This window comes from Pteropus vampyrus, unplaced genomic scaffold, assembly GCF_000151845.1.
Source record: "Pteropus vampyrus isolate Shadow unplaced genomic scaffold, Pvam_2.0 Scaffold186, whole genome shotgun sequence".
NCBI classification, from domain to species: Eukaryota; Metazoa; Chordata; class Mammalia; order Chiroptera; family Pteropodidae; genus Pteropus; species Pteropus vampyrus.
In genome coordinates this window covers 2,550,255-2,567,864 of record NW_011888967.1, presented here as the reverse complement: position 1 = coordinate 2,567,864, position 17,610 = coordinate 2,550,255, and the positions used below count along the sequence as shown (strand labels likewise).

At 35.9% G+C, this 17,610-nt stretch overlaps 1 protein-coding gene across 7 annotated transcripts in view; it reads right to left on the bottom strand.

Moving 5' to 3' along the window:
- The window catches only part of TRPM3 (transient receptor potential cation channel subfamily M member 3), a 512,305-nt gene that overhangs the window by 127,415 nt on the left and 367,280 nt on the right, over positions 1-17,610 (bottom strand). For all 7 annotated transcript variants that reach the window (XM_011371276.2, XM_011371290.2, XM_023537349.1 and 4 more), the window contains one exon: positions 6,926-6,998. In XM_011371276.2, the coding sequence (XP_011369578.1) occupies positions 6,926-6,998 (73 nt within the window). The remainder of the gene's footprint in view (positions 1-6,925; positions 6,999-17,610) is intronic.

Genomic DNA, 17,610 nt, shown 5'->3' with positions numbered 1-17,610 from the left:
CATAGATTAATTGACCATATCAGTGTGGATTTATTTCTATGTTCTCTATTTTGTTGCTTGATCTATGTGTCTGTTTTTTTAACATCTGTTTTGATTACTATAGCCTTGTAGTACAATTTTATATCAGGTAGCATGAGACTTCCAACTTTGTTCTCTTTTCTCAAGATTGCATTGGCTATTTAGGGTCATTTGTGGTTCCACAACAATTTTAGGATTATATGTTCTAGTACTGAGAAAAATCTCATTGGTATTTTAATAGAAATTGCATTGAACCTGTAGATTCGTTTGACTAGAAAATTTTCTAAAGTTAGAAGATATTGGCTATTCTTTTGGCATTTAAATTTCTATTTCAAACTTTTTTCTTTATAGTTCGAACTTACAAACACACATCTTAAAAAGAAGTTGTCAATACATTGCTGTTCTGGTCAAGATGGTGCAGTAGGTAAATGCTGTGTTTTCCTCCTCTCAAGACCACATCAGAATTACAACTAAACTACAAAACAACCTCACTGAGAATTGCCTGAAGTCCACCTAAACAGAAATCCTATAACTAAGGACATACAGAAGAAGCCACATTGAGGCTCGTAGGATGGGCGGAGACATAAAATGACCTTGTCCCACACCCATGTGTGGTAGTTGAAAATCAGGAGAGATATCTTAGCTGCAAAGATTCTTCTAGAGGAGTGAGGGGGTCCTCACCAGGCTCCCCAGCTCAGGGTTCCAGTGCTGAAAAGAGAAGTCTCCACAATTCTGGCTGTGAAAAACAGCAGAAATTGTGGCTGAGTAAGACTGAGGGCAGCTGGAGTCTCAGGTTCCTCTTAAAGAGCCTATACTTGGACTTACACTCTGATGGACTCACTCGTTCTGAGCTCTGGAGCTGAGGTAGCAGCTTGAAAGGTGCCAGAGATACACAGGAAGAAACTGAATTGTGTGGCTACAGGGTGAGGGCTGGGAGGGCAGCTTTCTCCCAGACAGAGGTGCTAGCAGTAGCCATTGTTCCTTTGTTAAGCTCTCCTCTGACCCACTGTACAGATGCAGGCAGGTGCCATACCTGAGCTCCATCAATCTGGCTAACACTGTTTCCCACACCCTGGTGATTCTCTGAGACCCTGCCCCACCCAACTTTCAGGCCCACCCAAGCCACTTCCAATGGCTTTTCCATATAAACGGCCTATCTTGGCTCATTCTGTAGACTTTTATAAAATCTCACAAAGGTTCACTAACTACAAACAAGCAGCATCTGGTCTCAGCATATCCTATACCTCTTGTTAAACAGCCCCAAATCTTGGTTCTCAGCCAGCCTTGGTTTTCAGCTTAGCCTCTCCCAGGCAACTCCAAGCTCAGCACAAGTGGCAACCATCTGCCAATCACTTTGTAGTTAATACAAAGTGGCCCTGAGTAGGACACAGGCAGTGGCTGACCTTGGCTTTTAACAGAGCCCCTCCTAAGAGGCCCCAGAATCAATACACCTAGAGGCCAGCTTCAGATCGCACCAGAGCACCACCCAACAACTTCCACAAAAGACACACTCAAAGAGAAGACTGGACAGGCACCAGAACTCTGCTAAAATGAATCCTGCTCCATAGCATAGGCCCTGTACAACAATTCCTCCACTCTAGTCACTGGCCAGTCCTTATGACCAATCAGCCTGAGGGTCAATCCCTCATACTGAAATGTAAACAGCAACCAAGGCTCAACTACAACATGAGGGCACACACAACAAACACAATGGACAAACCAGCAGCACCCAGCTCAGGTAACTAGAGGAGTAGCTGGGCCCCACAGGACACCTACTACATAAAGCCATTCTACTAAGATCCGGAGACATAGCAGCTCGATATAATACACAGAATCAAACACAGGGAGGCAGCCAAAATGGGGAGACAAAGAGATATGTCCAAATGAAAAAACAGAACTAAGCTTCAGAAATAGAACTAAGCAAAATGGAGACAAGGAATCTATCAGATGCAGAGTTCAAAACACTGGTTATAATGATGCTCAATAAACAGAGAGAAAGAATAGATGAACTCAGTGTGAACTTGAACAAAGAGATAGCAAACATAAAAAAGAACCAGGCAGAAATGAAGAATACAGTAACTGAAATAAAGAATACAGTAGAGGGAATCAACAGTAGATTAGATGAAGTAGAGGATCAAATCAGCAATTTGGAAGATAAGGCAGCAGAAAATACCCAATCAGAAGAGCAACAAGAAAAAAGAATCCCTCCAACCACCAAAAGAGCATAGTTTAAGGGGCCTGTGGGACAATATTCACATCATAGGGGTACCAGAAGGAGAAAAGAGAGAGCAAGGAATTGAAAAACTATTTGAAGAAATAATGACAGAAAACTTTCTTAACCTGGTGAAAAAATAGACATACAAGCCCAGAGAATCCCAAACAAGATGAACTCAAAGAGGCCCACACCAAGACACATCATAATTAAAATGTCAAAAGTTAAAGACAAAGAAAAAATCTTAAAAGCAGCCAGAGAAAAGCAGTTATCTACAAGGGAGTTCCCATAAGACTATTAGCGGATTTCTCATAGAAACTTTGCAGGCTAGAGGCATTGGTATAAAACATTCAAAGTGATGAAAAGCAAGGGCCTACAATCAAGATTATTCTACCCAGCAAGGCTATCATTTAGAACCAAAGGACAGATAAAGATCTTCCCAGAAAAGAAAAAGGTAAAGAAGTTCATCAACATTAAACCAGTATTACAAGAAATATTTGAGGGACTTCTTTAAGAAGAAGAAAAAAATAAAAAAATATGAATAATGAAGTTGCAGTAACTACATATTTAGCAACAATTAGTTTAAATGTAAATGGATTAAATGCTCCAATCAAAAGACATAGGGTGGTTGAATGAATAAGAAAACAAGACCCTTACATAAGCTGCCTACAAGAGACTCACTTCAGATTGAAAGATACACATAGACTGAAAGTAAAGGGATGGAAAAAGATATTTCAGGAAAAGGGAAATAAAAATAAAAAAGCTGAGGTAATAATACTTATACCAGATAAAATAGACTTTAAAACAAAGACTATCACAAGAGACAAAGAAGGACCCAGTAATCCTACCTCTGGGTATTTATCCGAAGAAACCCAAAATATTACTTTGAAGGGACATGTGAATCTATATATTCATTGCAGCATTATTTACAATAGCCAAGGTATGGAGGCATGTCCATCATGAGGATGAATGGATAAAGAAGAAGGGGTATACTACCCAGCCATAAGAAAGAATGAAATCTTGCCATATGAAACAACATGGATTGACCTAGAGGGTATTGTGTAGAGTGGAGTAAGTCAGATAAAAACAAATGTCATATGATTTCACTTATATGTGGAGTCTAGGGAAGAGGATAACAAACAAAACAGAAACAAGCTCATAAATACAGAGAACATTTTAATGGTTGCTGGATTAGGGGTGGAGTAGGGGATAGATGAAAGCAGGAGGATTAAGAGGTACAGATTGGTAGTTAAAAAATAGTAATGAGTATTTTAAGTATAGCATAGGGATATACAGTAGTATTGTAATAACTATGTGTGGTGTCAGATGGGTGCTGAATTTATCAGGGTGATCATTTCCTAAGTTATATAAATATCTAATTACTGCATTGTACATCTGAAACTAATATAATACTATGTCAACTGTAATTGAAAAAATAAAAAAATATATAAATAAGTTGTCTTCCTCCACTTAAGTATCTATAAGCAGTTAATTAGTTTATTAATTACTGATAACATTATGTCTGAAGAACTAAAATATATGAAATAAAATGGTAGAAACCAGGTAATTTTATCAAAAATGATCATACAATTCCTTAGGGAAATTTCATTTCCTACAAATTATTTTGTTAGTTCTACATTCATACATCTCTTGCTTAGATTCCCCAATGGTATTTCTAATCATTTCTTAGATGAATAGTGGTAAGCTATTATCCATGCCTATGTGACTCGCACAGATACTTTATATTAAGTACTGCCTGAGCATGTTATAATACTTTGATTATATATGTACCTGACCTTTACAGTTAATTCCATAAGGTGCTTTCTCTGTTTCTGTCATTTTGACATGAAGGAAGCACAGAATTTTCTTGACTGTAGTCTGCCTCCTGTTCAGATCTATAATACATGACAACATAACTTTCTTATTTTTTTCTTACCACTTAAAAAACCCCTGAAGTCTACACTTTATTCAGATTTATTAAGTTTCAACCTAATACTTTCTTGTTTTTCTGCTTGGGGATCCCATCCAGGAAACTGCATTACATTTGGTCATCATGCTTCCTATAGGCTGTGACAATTTCTCAGATTACCCTTGTTTTTGATGACCTTGACAGTTTTGTGGAGAAACATATTGTTTTGCACTCTCTTTTAGCTTTTTAAAAATGCTTTCCAGAAAAAGAAGTGAGAAGTTTACTGTCTCCCTATGCTGTGAAGAACTTCTTTACCAATGAAGATTAAACCCAAAGGAAAAAAAAAATCTCATTTAGGGAGGACAGCAATCATCACATATTACACTTTAGTGCCTGTATAGGAATTAGAGTGTGCATCTATATAATTTGACTTCCAAGGTGTACAAGAAATGATGAAAAAAATTGGGAGCTATTTTATCCACAGAAAGGGTCAAGGGACTACATAACAATAACTTCTGCTATGAGCAGATGTTTTCTGGCTTTATTGAGCCTGGAGCAAGAGATTTGTGCTGCTGTATGAGAGATACCAATAGGATGAGGTGAATGAAAGAACAGGTTGAAAAGCATCTGATATTTTATTAAGGTAAGTTTAGGGTCTTTTCTAGTGGAAGTCTGCTCTGGTTGCTATGATTTAGGCAAGGCCTGGCTGAGAGATGGAGGCGGTCATAGGACTAGGTGACCTTCCTAGATTCTTGAGTATTTTTCCCATAGTACCTTTCAAGGTGTCTAAAGTCCAGAAGTATTAATGATGTCAGACCTTTTCTTAGTTAGGTAGCCTGAGTTAGCAAATAAAAATATAGGACTCCCAGTTAAGTTTGAATTTTGGATAAATAATGAACAATGAATTTTGGATAAATAAGTATATCTCATGCAATATTTGGGACATGCTTATGTTAAAAATTTGTTTATCTGAACATTTAATGTCCTGTATTTTATCTGGCAACTCACTCTGTGCCATTTTCTTGGGTTCTCCTGGGTGTGTGTGGTGGGGGTAGGCAGAGAACAGAAAAGGAAGAGAAGAGTGTATAATCTTTAGCTTCAGACCACCACTCTTGGAGAGTGGTTACCTAAATGTGAAGAACAAATGCGACATCACCTATTCTCAAAAGCCATCCCAAGTCAGTGTTTGAAGAAACTATGGGCCTCTTAGATGTCTGTAGCAATATTCACTTTGTTTCCTTCTTTCTCTCTTAATTTTTGAACAGCTACTCAATGTTTGTATCATATAAACAATATCCTTTAATATGTACAAATCCTGAAAAATAATCAAACCCAGTGGGATCAGAAACAAGGGGCAGCAAAGGTATGTTTTCCATTTAGCCACCTGGTTTCCGATCTGTCTTCTCCCCCACCCACCACGGGCTCTGGACTTATGGACCAGTGGTCAGTTTCACAACTCTCTCCTCCTCCTCCTATCTACCTATCTCAGATGATGAAGAGACTAAAAATTGTACTATATAAAGATTCTTCATGCATTAGATAATTGAAAACTAAGTATAACTGTATAAATGTAAGTGTTAAACAATGTTATGTGCCCAGGCATAACAAAAAATACATAGGAAGAATAATTTAATAAACTAAAGAATTTGAAACTGATATACATATGCTCTTGGCCTCCAAGGAAGTCAGCAAAAGTATTATGCTTGATATACTTCAAAATACAACTGGGTCAAAATCAGAGAGCATTTAAAAGCCTTCACAAAACAGAGTTGACACACCATAAGCTTTTAATGGCATGAATTTCCATTAGCATTAACTGCTGAATAAATGAAGTTCATTACAGTGATTAGAAATGTTAATTTCTTAGAGAAATCATAATTTCCTTTAATCTTCTATGACAATGTTTTTAAATAGGTTATGACCTATTAGTGGCTCATAAAGTCAATTAGGGGGACATAATCAGCATCAAAGAGAATAGAAAATATCCAATCTCATTACATACAGTCAACATAAACATTACATCACACACCTTAATTTCAGTTTTTTAAATATTTATGTATAACTACTTGGTTATAATATAAAATATATTTTATATGGTCTGTCATGAACAAAACAATCAGAAAACAACTATTCTATATAACAACAAATAAAGTCTAAGATTGATTCAAATGTGAAGCACAATTTTAAGTCATAAATTGGTGATAGAGAAAAATATTTACAATAGAAGATATAATGGTTAATATATTTTAACCAATAATTGGGCCACTTTTCCATTTATTATGAGTTTGACTCTTGGTGATAGGTGTGACAATTCATTTCTTATTATCAATGGGTTAGGGATGACTTGGTGATTATCTGTCTATCTTTTATCTATCTATCTATCTATCTATCTATCTATCTATCTATCTATCTGTTTATCAATCAATCATCTATGACATATTAAGTGTTTTTTTGAAAGCAGACAGGGTACTAAATAATAAATAACCCCAGTAACAGTGTCTTACATATTACAATAACCTTTTATTTTATATATTTTAAAGATTCAATGGACATGGCTGAATTTGTGGTATATTTAACCTTTATGAAACTGAGTCACTCTATAAAAGCTCCATTATGAGAAAATTTAATAGCACTAACGGTGTTTTACAGGAGAGTTCCTCATGTTACCAATAATTGGCTATGTCATGGTATCATTCTGAGTTATATCCACTACTAGGAGACATAAGATTGCTGTGTTAATCCATTTAGATTATTTTTGCACTCTCAAGACACAGAAACTTTCTTACCTTTGAGCAAAGCTGTCAGGATAGCTAAATCAATGTCCTGGTGTCCTTCCGATCCCATCCTAAATACTGTAATCTGCAATTTGAGACAAGGTGACCATTAGCAATGCATTTTCCTCCCAAGAGGAAATAAAACAATGAGACCATACATGAACACAAACTATTTTAATATCTATAAGGTAGATTCTTAACCACGGGGAACACATACATAGCAAGAATTCAATTAGAGGGCTCTGCAGTTCATTAGAGGGAGATGCCTCAGTGGCCTCCTAACAGAGACCATCTTAGATAATTGCATTGATTATGGTTACAATGAGCAGAAGCCAGAGACCAGGGGAAATGTCCTCTTCTATCATGTCAGTTTTAAAATTAAAACTTGCCAGATTTACAAAAATGTGTAAACCATAATGCAAACTATGAGATGAGAAATTAGTGTTTAAAAAATAGCTAGATAGCATCCCCTTCAGTAAATGGCCCCACTATGTGTGTATATGTATGTGTGTGGCGTTTGTGTGTGTACGTGTGTGTATATACATGTGTGCAATATAGTCATTCCTACACTTACTTTGTCAGCAATAGTTACTCAAGTGTTTCAACATTATGATTCCTCTAGATCCTCCAGTCCTCTCAGTAACCTTGAAACCTCTTGAGAACAATTTAGCAGTGCATCCAGGTTGTAAGAAGGGAAAAGCAGACAACACAATTAATGTTTCCTTTTGCTAATCCAGGAGAGAAAGTATTCTTTGGGGACAAATAATGGAGAGGAGAGTAAAGAGATAACAGTGAAGGATTAATACCCGTTGGATTAATACAAAGTCCCAAAATAAGGCTTAAGAATAATGAAGGTTTTTTTTTTTTCTTCCGAGTCAGAGGGAATCTACTTGAGGAAGCCAAAAGATTATTTGAATATCTACGTTGAATTACTATTGTACTCAACTGCTTTCAGCTTCAAGTTTCTCTGTCTAGATAGAAAAATAGTAATGCTTGCCTATTTCCAACTACATAGGAAATAAACTTTATAGGATTTGCTAATATGTAATTCTAAGTTTTGCCACTAGAATGGAGAGAATGGACACATAGAATCATAGATGGTTGTACTATCGGTTGCCTTAGAAATCTTCTAGTCTTCTACTACCTAGAGATGAAGAAACTTGCTTAAGGTCAACAACTAGTTAGAAAGACAGTGGTGATTGGAACTCAATAGCTCTCACCTTTTGTCTTGTGCTTTAAGCATTGGGAAGAAGTGAAGGGAAGGAACAAGAACATATTAGCACCTGACTTGTAAGCTTAACTCTTTTGTGTCTGTTTGTATCCTGGGGTGACTGTACAGCGGAGATTGCAAGTTGAAATGCCTTCATAGGTGTCTGAACTCAAAAATGGGAAAAATATGGGGAGTCAGACAAAATCCATCTATGTACTGTGTTTGGATCATGGACCACAGCTGTGACCTCTGGTAAGGACTGTCAGGTTGAGGTGTGCCCTAACTCCATTAGATTTGCACAGAAAACTGCTTCTGTTACAACCATAGGTTTGGCCAATGTGCTATTTAGAACATTGTCCCAAACAGCTGCTGATGCCTCAGCAGAATCCACTTGGGAGATGAGAGGCAGCTCTTATCTGCTCTGAGTTCAGGAAGAGGTGACTGAGTTGGGAAGAAAATTTGAGATTCACTGGATTAAGAACCAGGGGGTAGAAGTGAAATTTTGGCTCTTTATGTTAACTCTTTCAGCAAAGGCTGGCTATGGTCTGAAAGACATTATATACTTAGCTGGTAGCGAGACAAGGAAAATCAGGGTAACGTTCAAGCTCACTGTTTTAGAAGAATTCAGAAATTAGTTTTCAAACAGAATTCCTTAAACATCTGATCTACTTGTTCTGCAGATGCCTAAATTTTGCTGCCTAATTAGAGATCACATTTCAGATACAAATAGTTCTGAGGCAGCAAACAAATAAATTAATTTTATCCTGAACTATAAGATTATCAGCCTTTCCTAGGAGCAGATTTGAAGAGGGGGAAAGGAATCTCTATAGTGTAGGGTTTCTAAAGGATTTTGGGGTGAGATAGTGGAGACAAGGATATATGTGCTGTTGTTTGTCAAGGAGCCTGAAATGGAATCATGTGCCATAATTTTGCAGTTTTTCTGGACAACTGATGTGGACGAAATGGCTGCTCACCTGTTCATACCCACATCCTGATGCGCTTAGATTGAAGAACCCAAGGATCGAAGAAAGAGGGAAGGAAAGCACCAAGGAAAAGCTGAAGGATCCAAAGTCAAAATTTATTTCATAATTTTGCCTTTAAATGACCTTATATATGTGTTCATCACTACTCTAAAACTTTTTAATTTGAAATTAAAAATTTTTAAATGTGAATCACACAATGTATATGTCTGCCTCAGGAGAAAAAAATGTCAAACAAGAAGACCAGAGTTATCGTCTCTTACCATTCTCCAGTGTCGGCAGAGATGCAGAAAATCAGGTATTTTAAAATATTCTTTTAAATCGAATAGTAATATTTTGATTAAATCAAATAGTGATTTTTAAGCATGAAAGGTTGATGTAAAATTCCTTGGTTTTGATGTTATTATTCTTTAACAGCACTAGATTTCATTTGCTAATGTTTTATTTAGGATCTTTGCAACTATGTAAGTGAGGGTGATACATGTCACAATCTTGCCTGGTATTAGAGTTGCACCGACTTTTCACTATGAATTGGGAAGCTTTCTTTACGTAGCTATGCCTCAGATTCTTAACCACATAACAAAGGAATTTGGCTTCTGGCGTATTTAGGAGGACGTTTTCGAACTGGCAAGGAAGCATTTTTAGGGATAGATAGCTGATTATTTTTATAAATTTTTCAAGTTATCAATCAATTTAGATTCTCTGCCTCTCCTAGATTCAGTCCCATATATTTTTAGATAATAAAACATTTCATGTAGATTTTCAAATACTATTGTACATAAAATTCTCTTATTATTTAAATAATATCCTTTGTATCTAGAATTATACAGCAATATGTTCATTCCTCTTTATTTTTCACTTGATCAAAATCATGGTCATTCCTAAGAATCAGGTTTTCATTTTATTGATCAATATTATTATTTACAATTTAAAGTTATTATTCTCTGCTTTTATCATTATTCATTTATTCTATTTTGCTTCCACAGCTGTTCTTTTCTTAGAATTTTAAGTTGACTTTTTGGTCATTTTATTTTTATTCTTTTTTTTTCTAGTACAAGCATTTAAGATTATGTATCTCACATGTTTTATATGTATGATGTCATTTTCACTCATTTTAAGTATACGTAATTTATTTTCTCTTATTCTTTAATATTAGAGTGTATATGTATATTTGTAACATCTGCAAATGTGCTATTTTGTTTGATAAAAGTATACATTTTTGGTATATATATATAGAGAGATTATGCTTACTAATTTTTTATTCAAATACTCTACATATTTATTTATTTCTGAGAGGAATATTAAAATCTCCTATTATGATTATATAGTTCACAATTATTCCTTGAAAGTAAACAGTCTTTGCTTTGTATGTTTTGAAGCTTTTTATGAGTGTATAAATGTTCGTGAAAATCTATTCTTGGTGGATTGCACTTTTTTATCAACATATAATATCTCCCTTTCCTGTTTAATGCTGTTACTTTATATTGTATTTTGTTTTATATTAACACTGTAATCTCTACACATACTTTTATGGGAGTTTAGGATTTGTCTGGTGATTTGTCACTTTTCTGTGGTCATTTTGTTTTAGTGTATATTTTGTAAATAGCAAGGCTACATTTTTTTTTTCTTCTAAAACTGAATCAGAATCTCTGTCATAAAGGCAGAAAAGAATCCAGTTACATTTAATATGATTACTGATTTTTTTGGTATCACTTCTTCCAACTTTTTTTATGTTTTTTATTTTCTAGATTTTCTTATCATTTCCCTTCTACAACTCTCTTTTCCTTTAAAAGTGTCATATTTGCCTAGATAATATATGCACGTAGCAAAAAAAAAAAAATCCCAACAGTATAAAGATATATATGGTAAAAATTAAGTCTATCACATCTATCTCTAGTTTTCCAGCACCCCTCAATGAAAGCAACCAGTATTAACAGTTTTACATATGTTCACATATAAATAGAAATGCACATATGTCTTCTTTTTACACAAATGGAGCAAACTTTACTCACTATTCTATACCTTGCTTTTTTCACTTGAAAATCTATCTTGGAGACCATTCCATTGAGCCATGAAGAGATATGCATCATGATTTGTTTACTGCCTAAAGTTTCTTTGTATGCATGTACTGTGATTTATTTAACTAGCCTCTACTGATGAACGTTTAGTTTGTTCCCAATCTTTGTCATTATAAACACCATTGAAGGCTGAGTATACCTGTAGAATAAAATTTGTAAATATGAAAATTCTTAGCCCAGTTACTCTGAGAAAAGTTCTTCCGTTGATTATTCTGATTCCCTTCTAGGGCCTCTCCTATTTCTTGTTTTTTTTTTATTTTTTTATTTTATTTTATTTTGTTCCTGTATGGCAACTGAAATAACTTTTAACTTCGCAGTATATATTTTTCTCCTATAATGATTTAGAAACTCTAGTTTCTACACCCACTTTTAATATTCCAGAAATTACTCAAAATTTTTGTCTCTTAACATGGTATCCTTTTTCGTCTCCCTTAATGCTGAGCACTGAGAGGGATTTGTTTAAAACAAACAAACAAACAAACAAACAAACAAACAAATTTGTCATTTTTGCCTTTTTTTTTTGTCATTTGAGGGGCAAAAAGGGAGATAGGCACATACACTTATTCTATCAAATCTCACCAATGTAAATTTTAATAGAAAAAAGTTAAATTAGGTAGAAGTTTTAAGTTATTTCATAGGTCATGTAGTAAATAAAGCCTGATTTTCTTTTCTTATAAAATTGGTATTTCCAACATGTGCCCTAAAAGTAACTCCCGGATTTGTATGACATGATTGGTTATTTTGTGAAAATGCTATAGAATACAGGGAAATTAATGTTTTCTTCAAGATCCAAAAGAACAAACTTTAAACATTTTGTAAAAAAAAAATCTCAACTTACCCCAAAATTCGGTTTAACATTCTATATCTTCAGCTCCCTTGTGAACAAATTGCTTTAGCCTGGATGAAATTCTGATTCTCACCCTGAAGGGAAGCTAAATCTTTCAAAATGATGCAATTTCCCTATTCTCCACTCCTTTGACCTATAGGCCATGTAGATTAAACCATAGTATATAAAAAGACTCAAAGCAGGAATATAGTGCAGAAAAATTTAAAAAACAAACTCAGAAGTATGGAAATGATTTGGGAAAAGTAATTTTTATGTTTGCAGATGATTTGGTTCATTTTCTGGACAACAGCCAGTATATTTGCTGCCTACCTCTCTTTCCCCTCTCCCCCACCCCGCCCCGCTCCGCAAATACAGTATATATGTGGCTGTATTAATCACAGACTTCCCATGACTTCTAAAGCCTAGCACGTCCTGTAGTTGATAAGATGAGGATATAGAAAAAAGTATTGGGAAAACTAAACTGACTCCTCTTTAAGGTGCTTATTAATTAGCTTAACTTGTGATTCATATTTATGTCACAGTGAGCAATGAATCTATGAAAACAGACATGGAGATTGAAGTGAGCTTTTGAAAATAAAAATAACCATGATATTAAACTGAAAAACATCTGTAAGCTGCAAGCACAATTTGGCTCAATCTATCAAAAATAGAAAGGAACATTCCACAATCATTTCATGCTGTGTTCGATATGTAAGAGATGATATCTGTGTTTGACAAATTGTTTGTAACATGTCTGAGTATTTTAGAGAAATACCATAGCTACACAATAGATAATCAGCAAAGTCTTATGATTTTTTAAGAATTTAGAAAAGTTCACCTATAATAACATTACCTAAAAGATTTAAAGACATTAAATATGCTATATCTAGAACTTCCTTAAAAGAAACATTTCTAAAATATTCCCTATTTATTGATTCAATTTTTAAATAAGACCTAGAGATATGTTTCCTGAGGGTAGGAGTAGGGAGAGAGGAGAGAATCAGACCCAGAGGTGATTCAATCACAATGCAATTAATTGATTGACTTTTAAAAATCACCAGGTTAGCAGAGTATTTCTCCGATGAATCATTAATATTCTAAATAATTTGAAATAATCAAGTGATTAATAGAAAAAGCAAAAATCCATGTTCGTCACAATATAGAATGATACAAGACCCCTGGTAGGGCTGTAACCAGGAATCGTGGTTGGTAATAAAAGGCCTTTAAGCAGGTAGTCTTCAGTTTTCACTTCAACAGAGTCGTAAGTCCCTTAGTACAGGGAAGAGAACAATGTAACTTGAAGAATAGACTACTATGCACCTAAAACATACGTCTATTTGATTTCTAGCACTTGAGAAAAATGAACTCTGTTTGGTTGACAAAATTCTCCAAGTTAATGTTTTTATGAAGTACTGTATTAAGTGTATAGCTCACTTAATCAATACCTCCATCATTGGACATTTACACTGTCTAAATATTTGATATAAATAACGATGTGATGAACATCTTTGCATGTAAATCCTGCTCTGTACTTAGCATTCTGTCCTTAGCATAGATTCCCAGAAGTCTGGCCCTCTTGTCACAGATTGCCTATAGCTAGAAATGAGTATTTTAGCATATAAAAGTTAGTTAAAATAAAAGGAAGCTTGTGTTGTGCTTGGACCAGATTTGCTGTAACGACCTCCAACCCTATTAGTGAAAATGTTGGTGAGAAGGAGGCAGCTCTTATAAAGTTGCTTGTACCAAAATTAAAATGGAAAACATAGGTACATGCATATGCCGACAGTGCAGCCTTCACACCTGGAGGCAGAGGAGCTATGAGCAGGATCAGTTCTTGTCCTCTCTCTATTCATACCATTACCAACCACCAGGATGAGTTTAGGCTCTTGTTTTTTGGAAAAGGGGTCTTGAAAAACAGATTGATCTCATGCATTTCTCCCAGTTTCACTTTCTTGATTTTTATGTTAGCCCTCTGAATGCTGTATGGATCCTAGGGCAGTGGGCAGTGCTGGCTTAAGTAACTGGATGGTGCAATTTGAAGTCATTTGGTGAATGTGAGCTTTGGATACTTTTTTTTTTTTAAAGCATGCAAGTCATGTCACAGTATGGAAATTGTTAAATATGCATCAGGAACTCAACCCAGGCTCCCTGGATCCATGACTGATATATCCTTTATAGTCTAAAGAGCACTTTGTGATCCTAAGGTGACTCATAGGAGGGACAGAGAAAAGCAGCCCAGCTAATTTTCCAATGAGGGTGAAAAATAGGAATAGGCTAAGCTCCTCATCTACTAATTCTTTAGAAAAATTTCAGCAATGCTTTCTGGGGGTTGGAACTAGATGACAACCTATCTTCTACTATCTTTGATTTCAGTTCTTTTCCTGACAATTGATATTACCTCTTTAGTTTATTATATAACTGCATGGTGTACCTCACTGGATGCCAGTGACAGATGCCAGAGTCCAGCAATAATATTTCTAGACTTCTTTATAAACCCTAAGGACTTGGCTAGCAGAATTGAGAATATTAGTCATCTACTGTCTTGTCAGCCAACCAGATGGGTAAAAATTCAATTTGACCTAAGGTAATATTTTCCATCTCAGGAAGGACATTACTGGGTTCATGTTCATTCTCTTATACATTTTTTAAAATAAGTAGATATCTCTCTGAGGAGAATATGCAGGGCTACAGATGGTTCTTATAGGCCAACACCATATGGGCTTATTAGGTTGTAACAATTTTTAGTAAGGTTTTGTTTGGTGGTTTTATCTTACTTTTTTTTTTTCATCATCACAGGATAAAACTATCTTTTTCTGACTTCCTGGCATAATTATCAAGATATCACATACTTCTTCAGCCCAACTGCTCCTTTGTGATCTCTCCAGGTGGAAGGTTCCCAAGAAGGCACCATAAAGTGCTGCAGAGACAGTATCTTGCCTTTCTTCTCAAGCCAGTCCGGTTTCCCTGCTGACGATCTTGACAGTTTCCAAGATTGGTAGACTAGATGGCCTTGGTACACTGCTCTGAGAAACTGCTTACCAGGAGGTCATTACCAGTTGTTGCTGGAATGATTTCATCTTTCTCCTTAGGCAGGCAACCCTGAGTCTGAGCCAGCAAGAGAGCCATTAAAGGTGGGGATAATAACATTTTGGATTCTCTTCTCGCCATAGGAAAAGATACATTTTCTTTTCCTTCCTTTCTTGTCCAAGCAGAAGGAACACCAGGAATCTTGAAAACAGAGCATGCAAGCTCACTAGGGATGGGGGAAAGTGCTTTCTTCTAGGCTGGATTTCTGTACCTTTCCCGGTAGAGCAGTGGATGAGAGCTGTTAAACACTACTCACTTCAGAACCTGTGAAAGATTCTGCTATGGAGGGTCAGGGGAAATGTTTTAGAGGAAAATGCCCATTTCGGCCTGTGTGAATACTTTCAGATTCCTGGGATTTCTTTGTACAGCTGACAGAATGAGGTTTGTTTCACATGGCAGATGTCCTAAATCAAAAGGATCTTGGCTTAATCACTTCACTTTTCTGAATCTTGGTTTTACCATCTACAGAAAAATAATAATAAATAACTGACTAGGTGATCACAGGGAATCTTTTGACCTCTAGAGGTCAGAGAATTTCTTTCTTCATGCTCAAAATGGCAGAAAATCAGCATTAAGGGTATCCAATAGGTTCAGCTTCCTACCTGATACATTAACTATATCCCTGTTGCTTCCTCAACAACACCCTTAAGAAGGGACCTTGATTTTTGTGGGTGGTACCATATAAAAATTTTGTTTCCATTTGCTGTTTTGTTTAGTCTGTTCAATAGCCTAGGGCAAATTACCATATTTTTAATTGGATATAATTAACATATAACATTGTTTAAGTTTAAAGTACATTTGATTTGATTTGATACATTTATATATCACAATATGATTCCCACTCCAGAGTGAATTAACCTTATGATCCAGCAATCCAACTTCTGAGTATACATCCAAAGGAAATGAAAACAGGATATTTAAAAAGATATCTGTACTCTCATGTTTATTGTGGTATTATTCATAATAGCCAAGATATGGAAAAACCGAAGTGTCCATCAACAGATGAATAGATAAAGAAGATGTGGTATATATACACAATGGAATATTATTCGGCTGTGAGAAAGAAAGAAATCCTGCCACCTGTGACAACGTGGTTGGACCTTAAGGGCATTACGCTAAATGACGTAAGTCAGACAAAGGCAAATATCATATGATACCACTTATGAGTGGAATCAAAAAAGCCGAACTTATAGAAACAAATTACCATGTTTTAAATATTCCCTTCTTACATTACTGGACTATGGCATCATAATCTCTGTTCCATGTCATGCATACTATATTGTTGATACTGAGACCATTATACACCCAGCTCTTATGCTTATGAAATTAGTTAAGTGGCATGTGACAATGCTTCCTCTGTTCATAAAAATCTGTCACTCCCAGGTTTCCAGATTTATTATACCCCAATTAATCAGTGCCCCTGGCCTAGGGCAAAGCCATAATCCATCACTATGAATACCGGTCTAACCTCTGAGTTCCCATCTTCCACGGCCATCACAGCCTTCCAGATACCAGATACATTTTGTGCTCTGACTCAGGACAGACTATTTACAGAATACAAGCTTTAGAATCATACACACTCAGAAGTGAATCATGCCAATATTAGGCTTTAGGTGTTACTGTACCTCTCTGAGCCTCGGATTCTTTCGTCTAAAGGATTATCGCAAAGCTTTATGTGGGATCATCTTTTTAAATCATATGGCACAGTTTCTAGTATCTGGCATGAGCACAATAATTGTTAATTCCCTTCCTGTTCATTTACTACCCTTGGCATGCATGTTCTCTAGGCTGGCTCTCTCTCCCATTGTGGTGGCTTTGCTCTGTCTTCTCTCTGCTTGTATGTCTTGCTCCTGAAGCTCTGCCTGGCTGTCTGCCCCTTATCCTACCAGGCACAGTTCAAGCATCACCTCCTGTAAGCCCATCTCAGTTCTACTTATCTTTACCCTTGGTTAAGTGTCTGTCCTCAGTATTTCCTTTAACATATGTGCATCTACCTCTATCGCAGTACTGACAATATACCACACACAATGTCAATGCCAATGACAGCAATATTGCTAAGGTTGCTTATTGTGTATTTATGATATATCAAATACTGTGCAACACTTCACAAATGACTTCAGTTCAAACCATAAAAATTTATCAGTTAGTTATTGTTTTTATTTCTATTTTACAGTTGGTGAACTTGAAGCAAGAGATGTTAGATACCATATGGAAGGCCATGCAGTCAGGAAGGTATTTAGACTCAGATAGTCTGGCTCAAGGGTTTGCTTGTCTCTTGTTTGCTTGTCCACCTCCTTCAATAGTCTTTGATTTCTTGGAGGGCATGGACATCTATTCCATCTCTACATCCCTGTTACCCAGCAGTGTGCTTGGCACATTGTGGGTGCTCAATGAATGTTTGTGGAATGAATCTTTCATTCTGAGTTCCAATTTGGCCTGTAGTTTTCAGATGAGGATTGTGTATGACAAAGACTCTCCCCTTGAGCACTAGGATTTGATTTGGGGCTTTTCTCCAC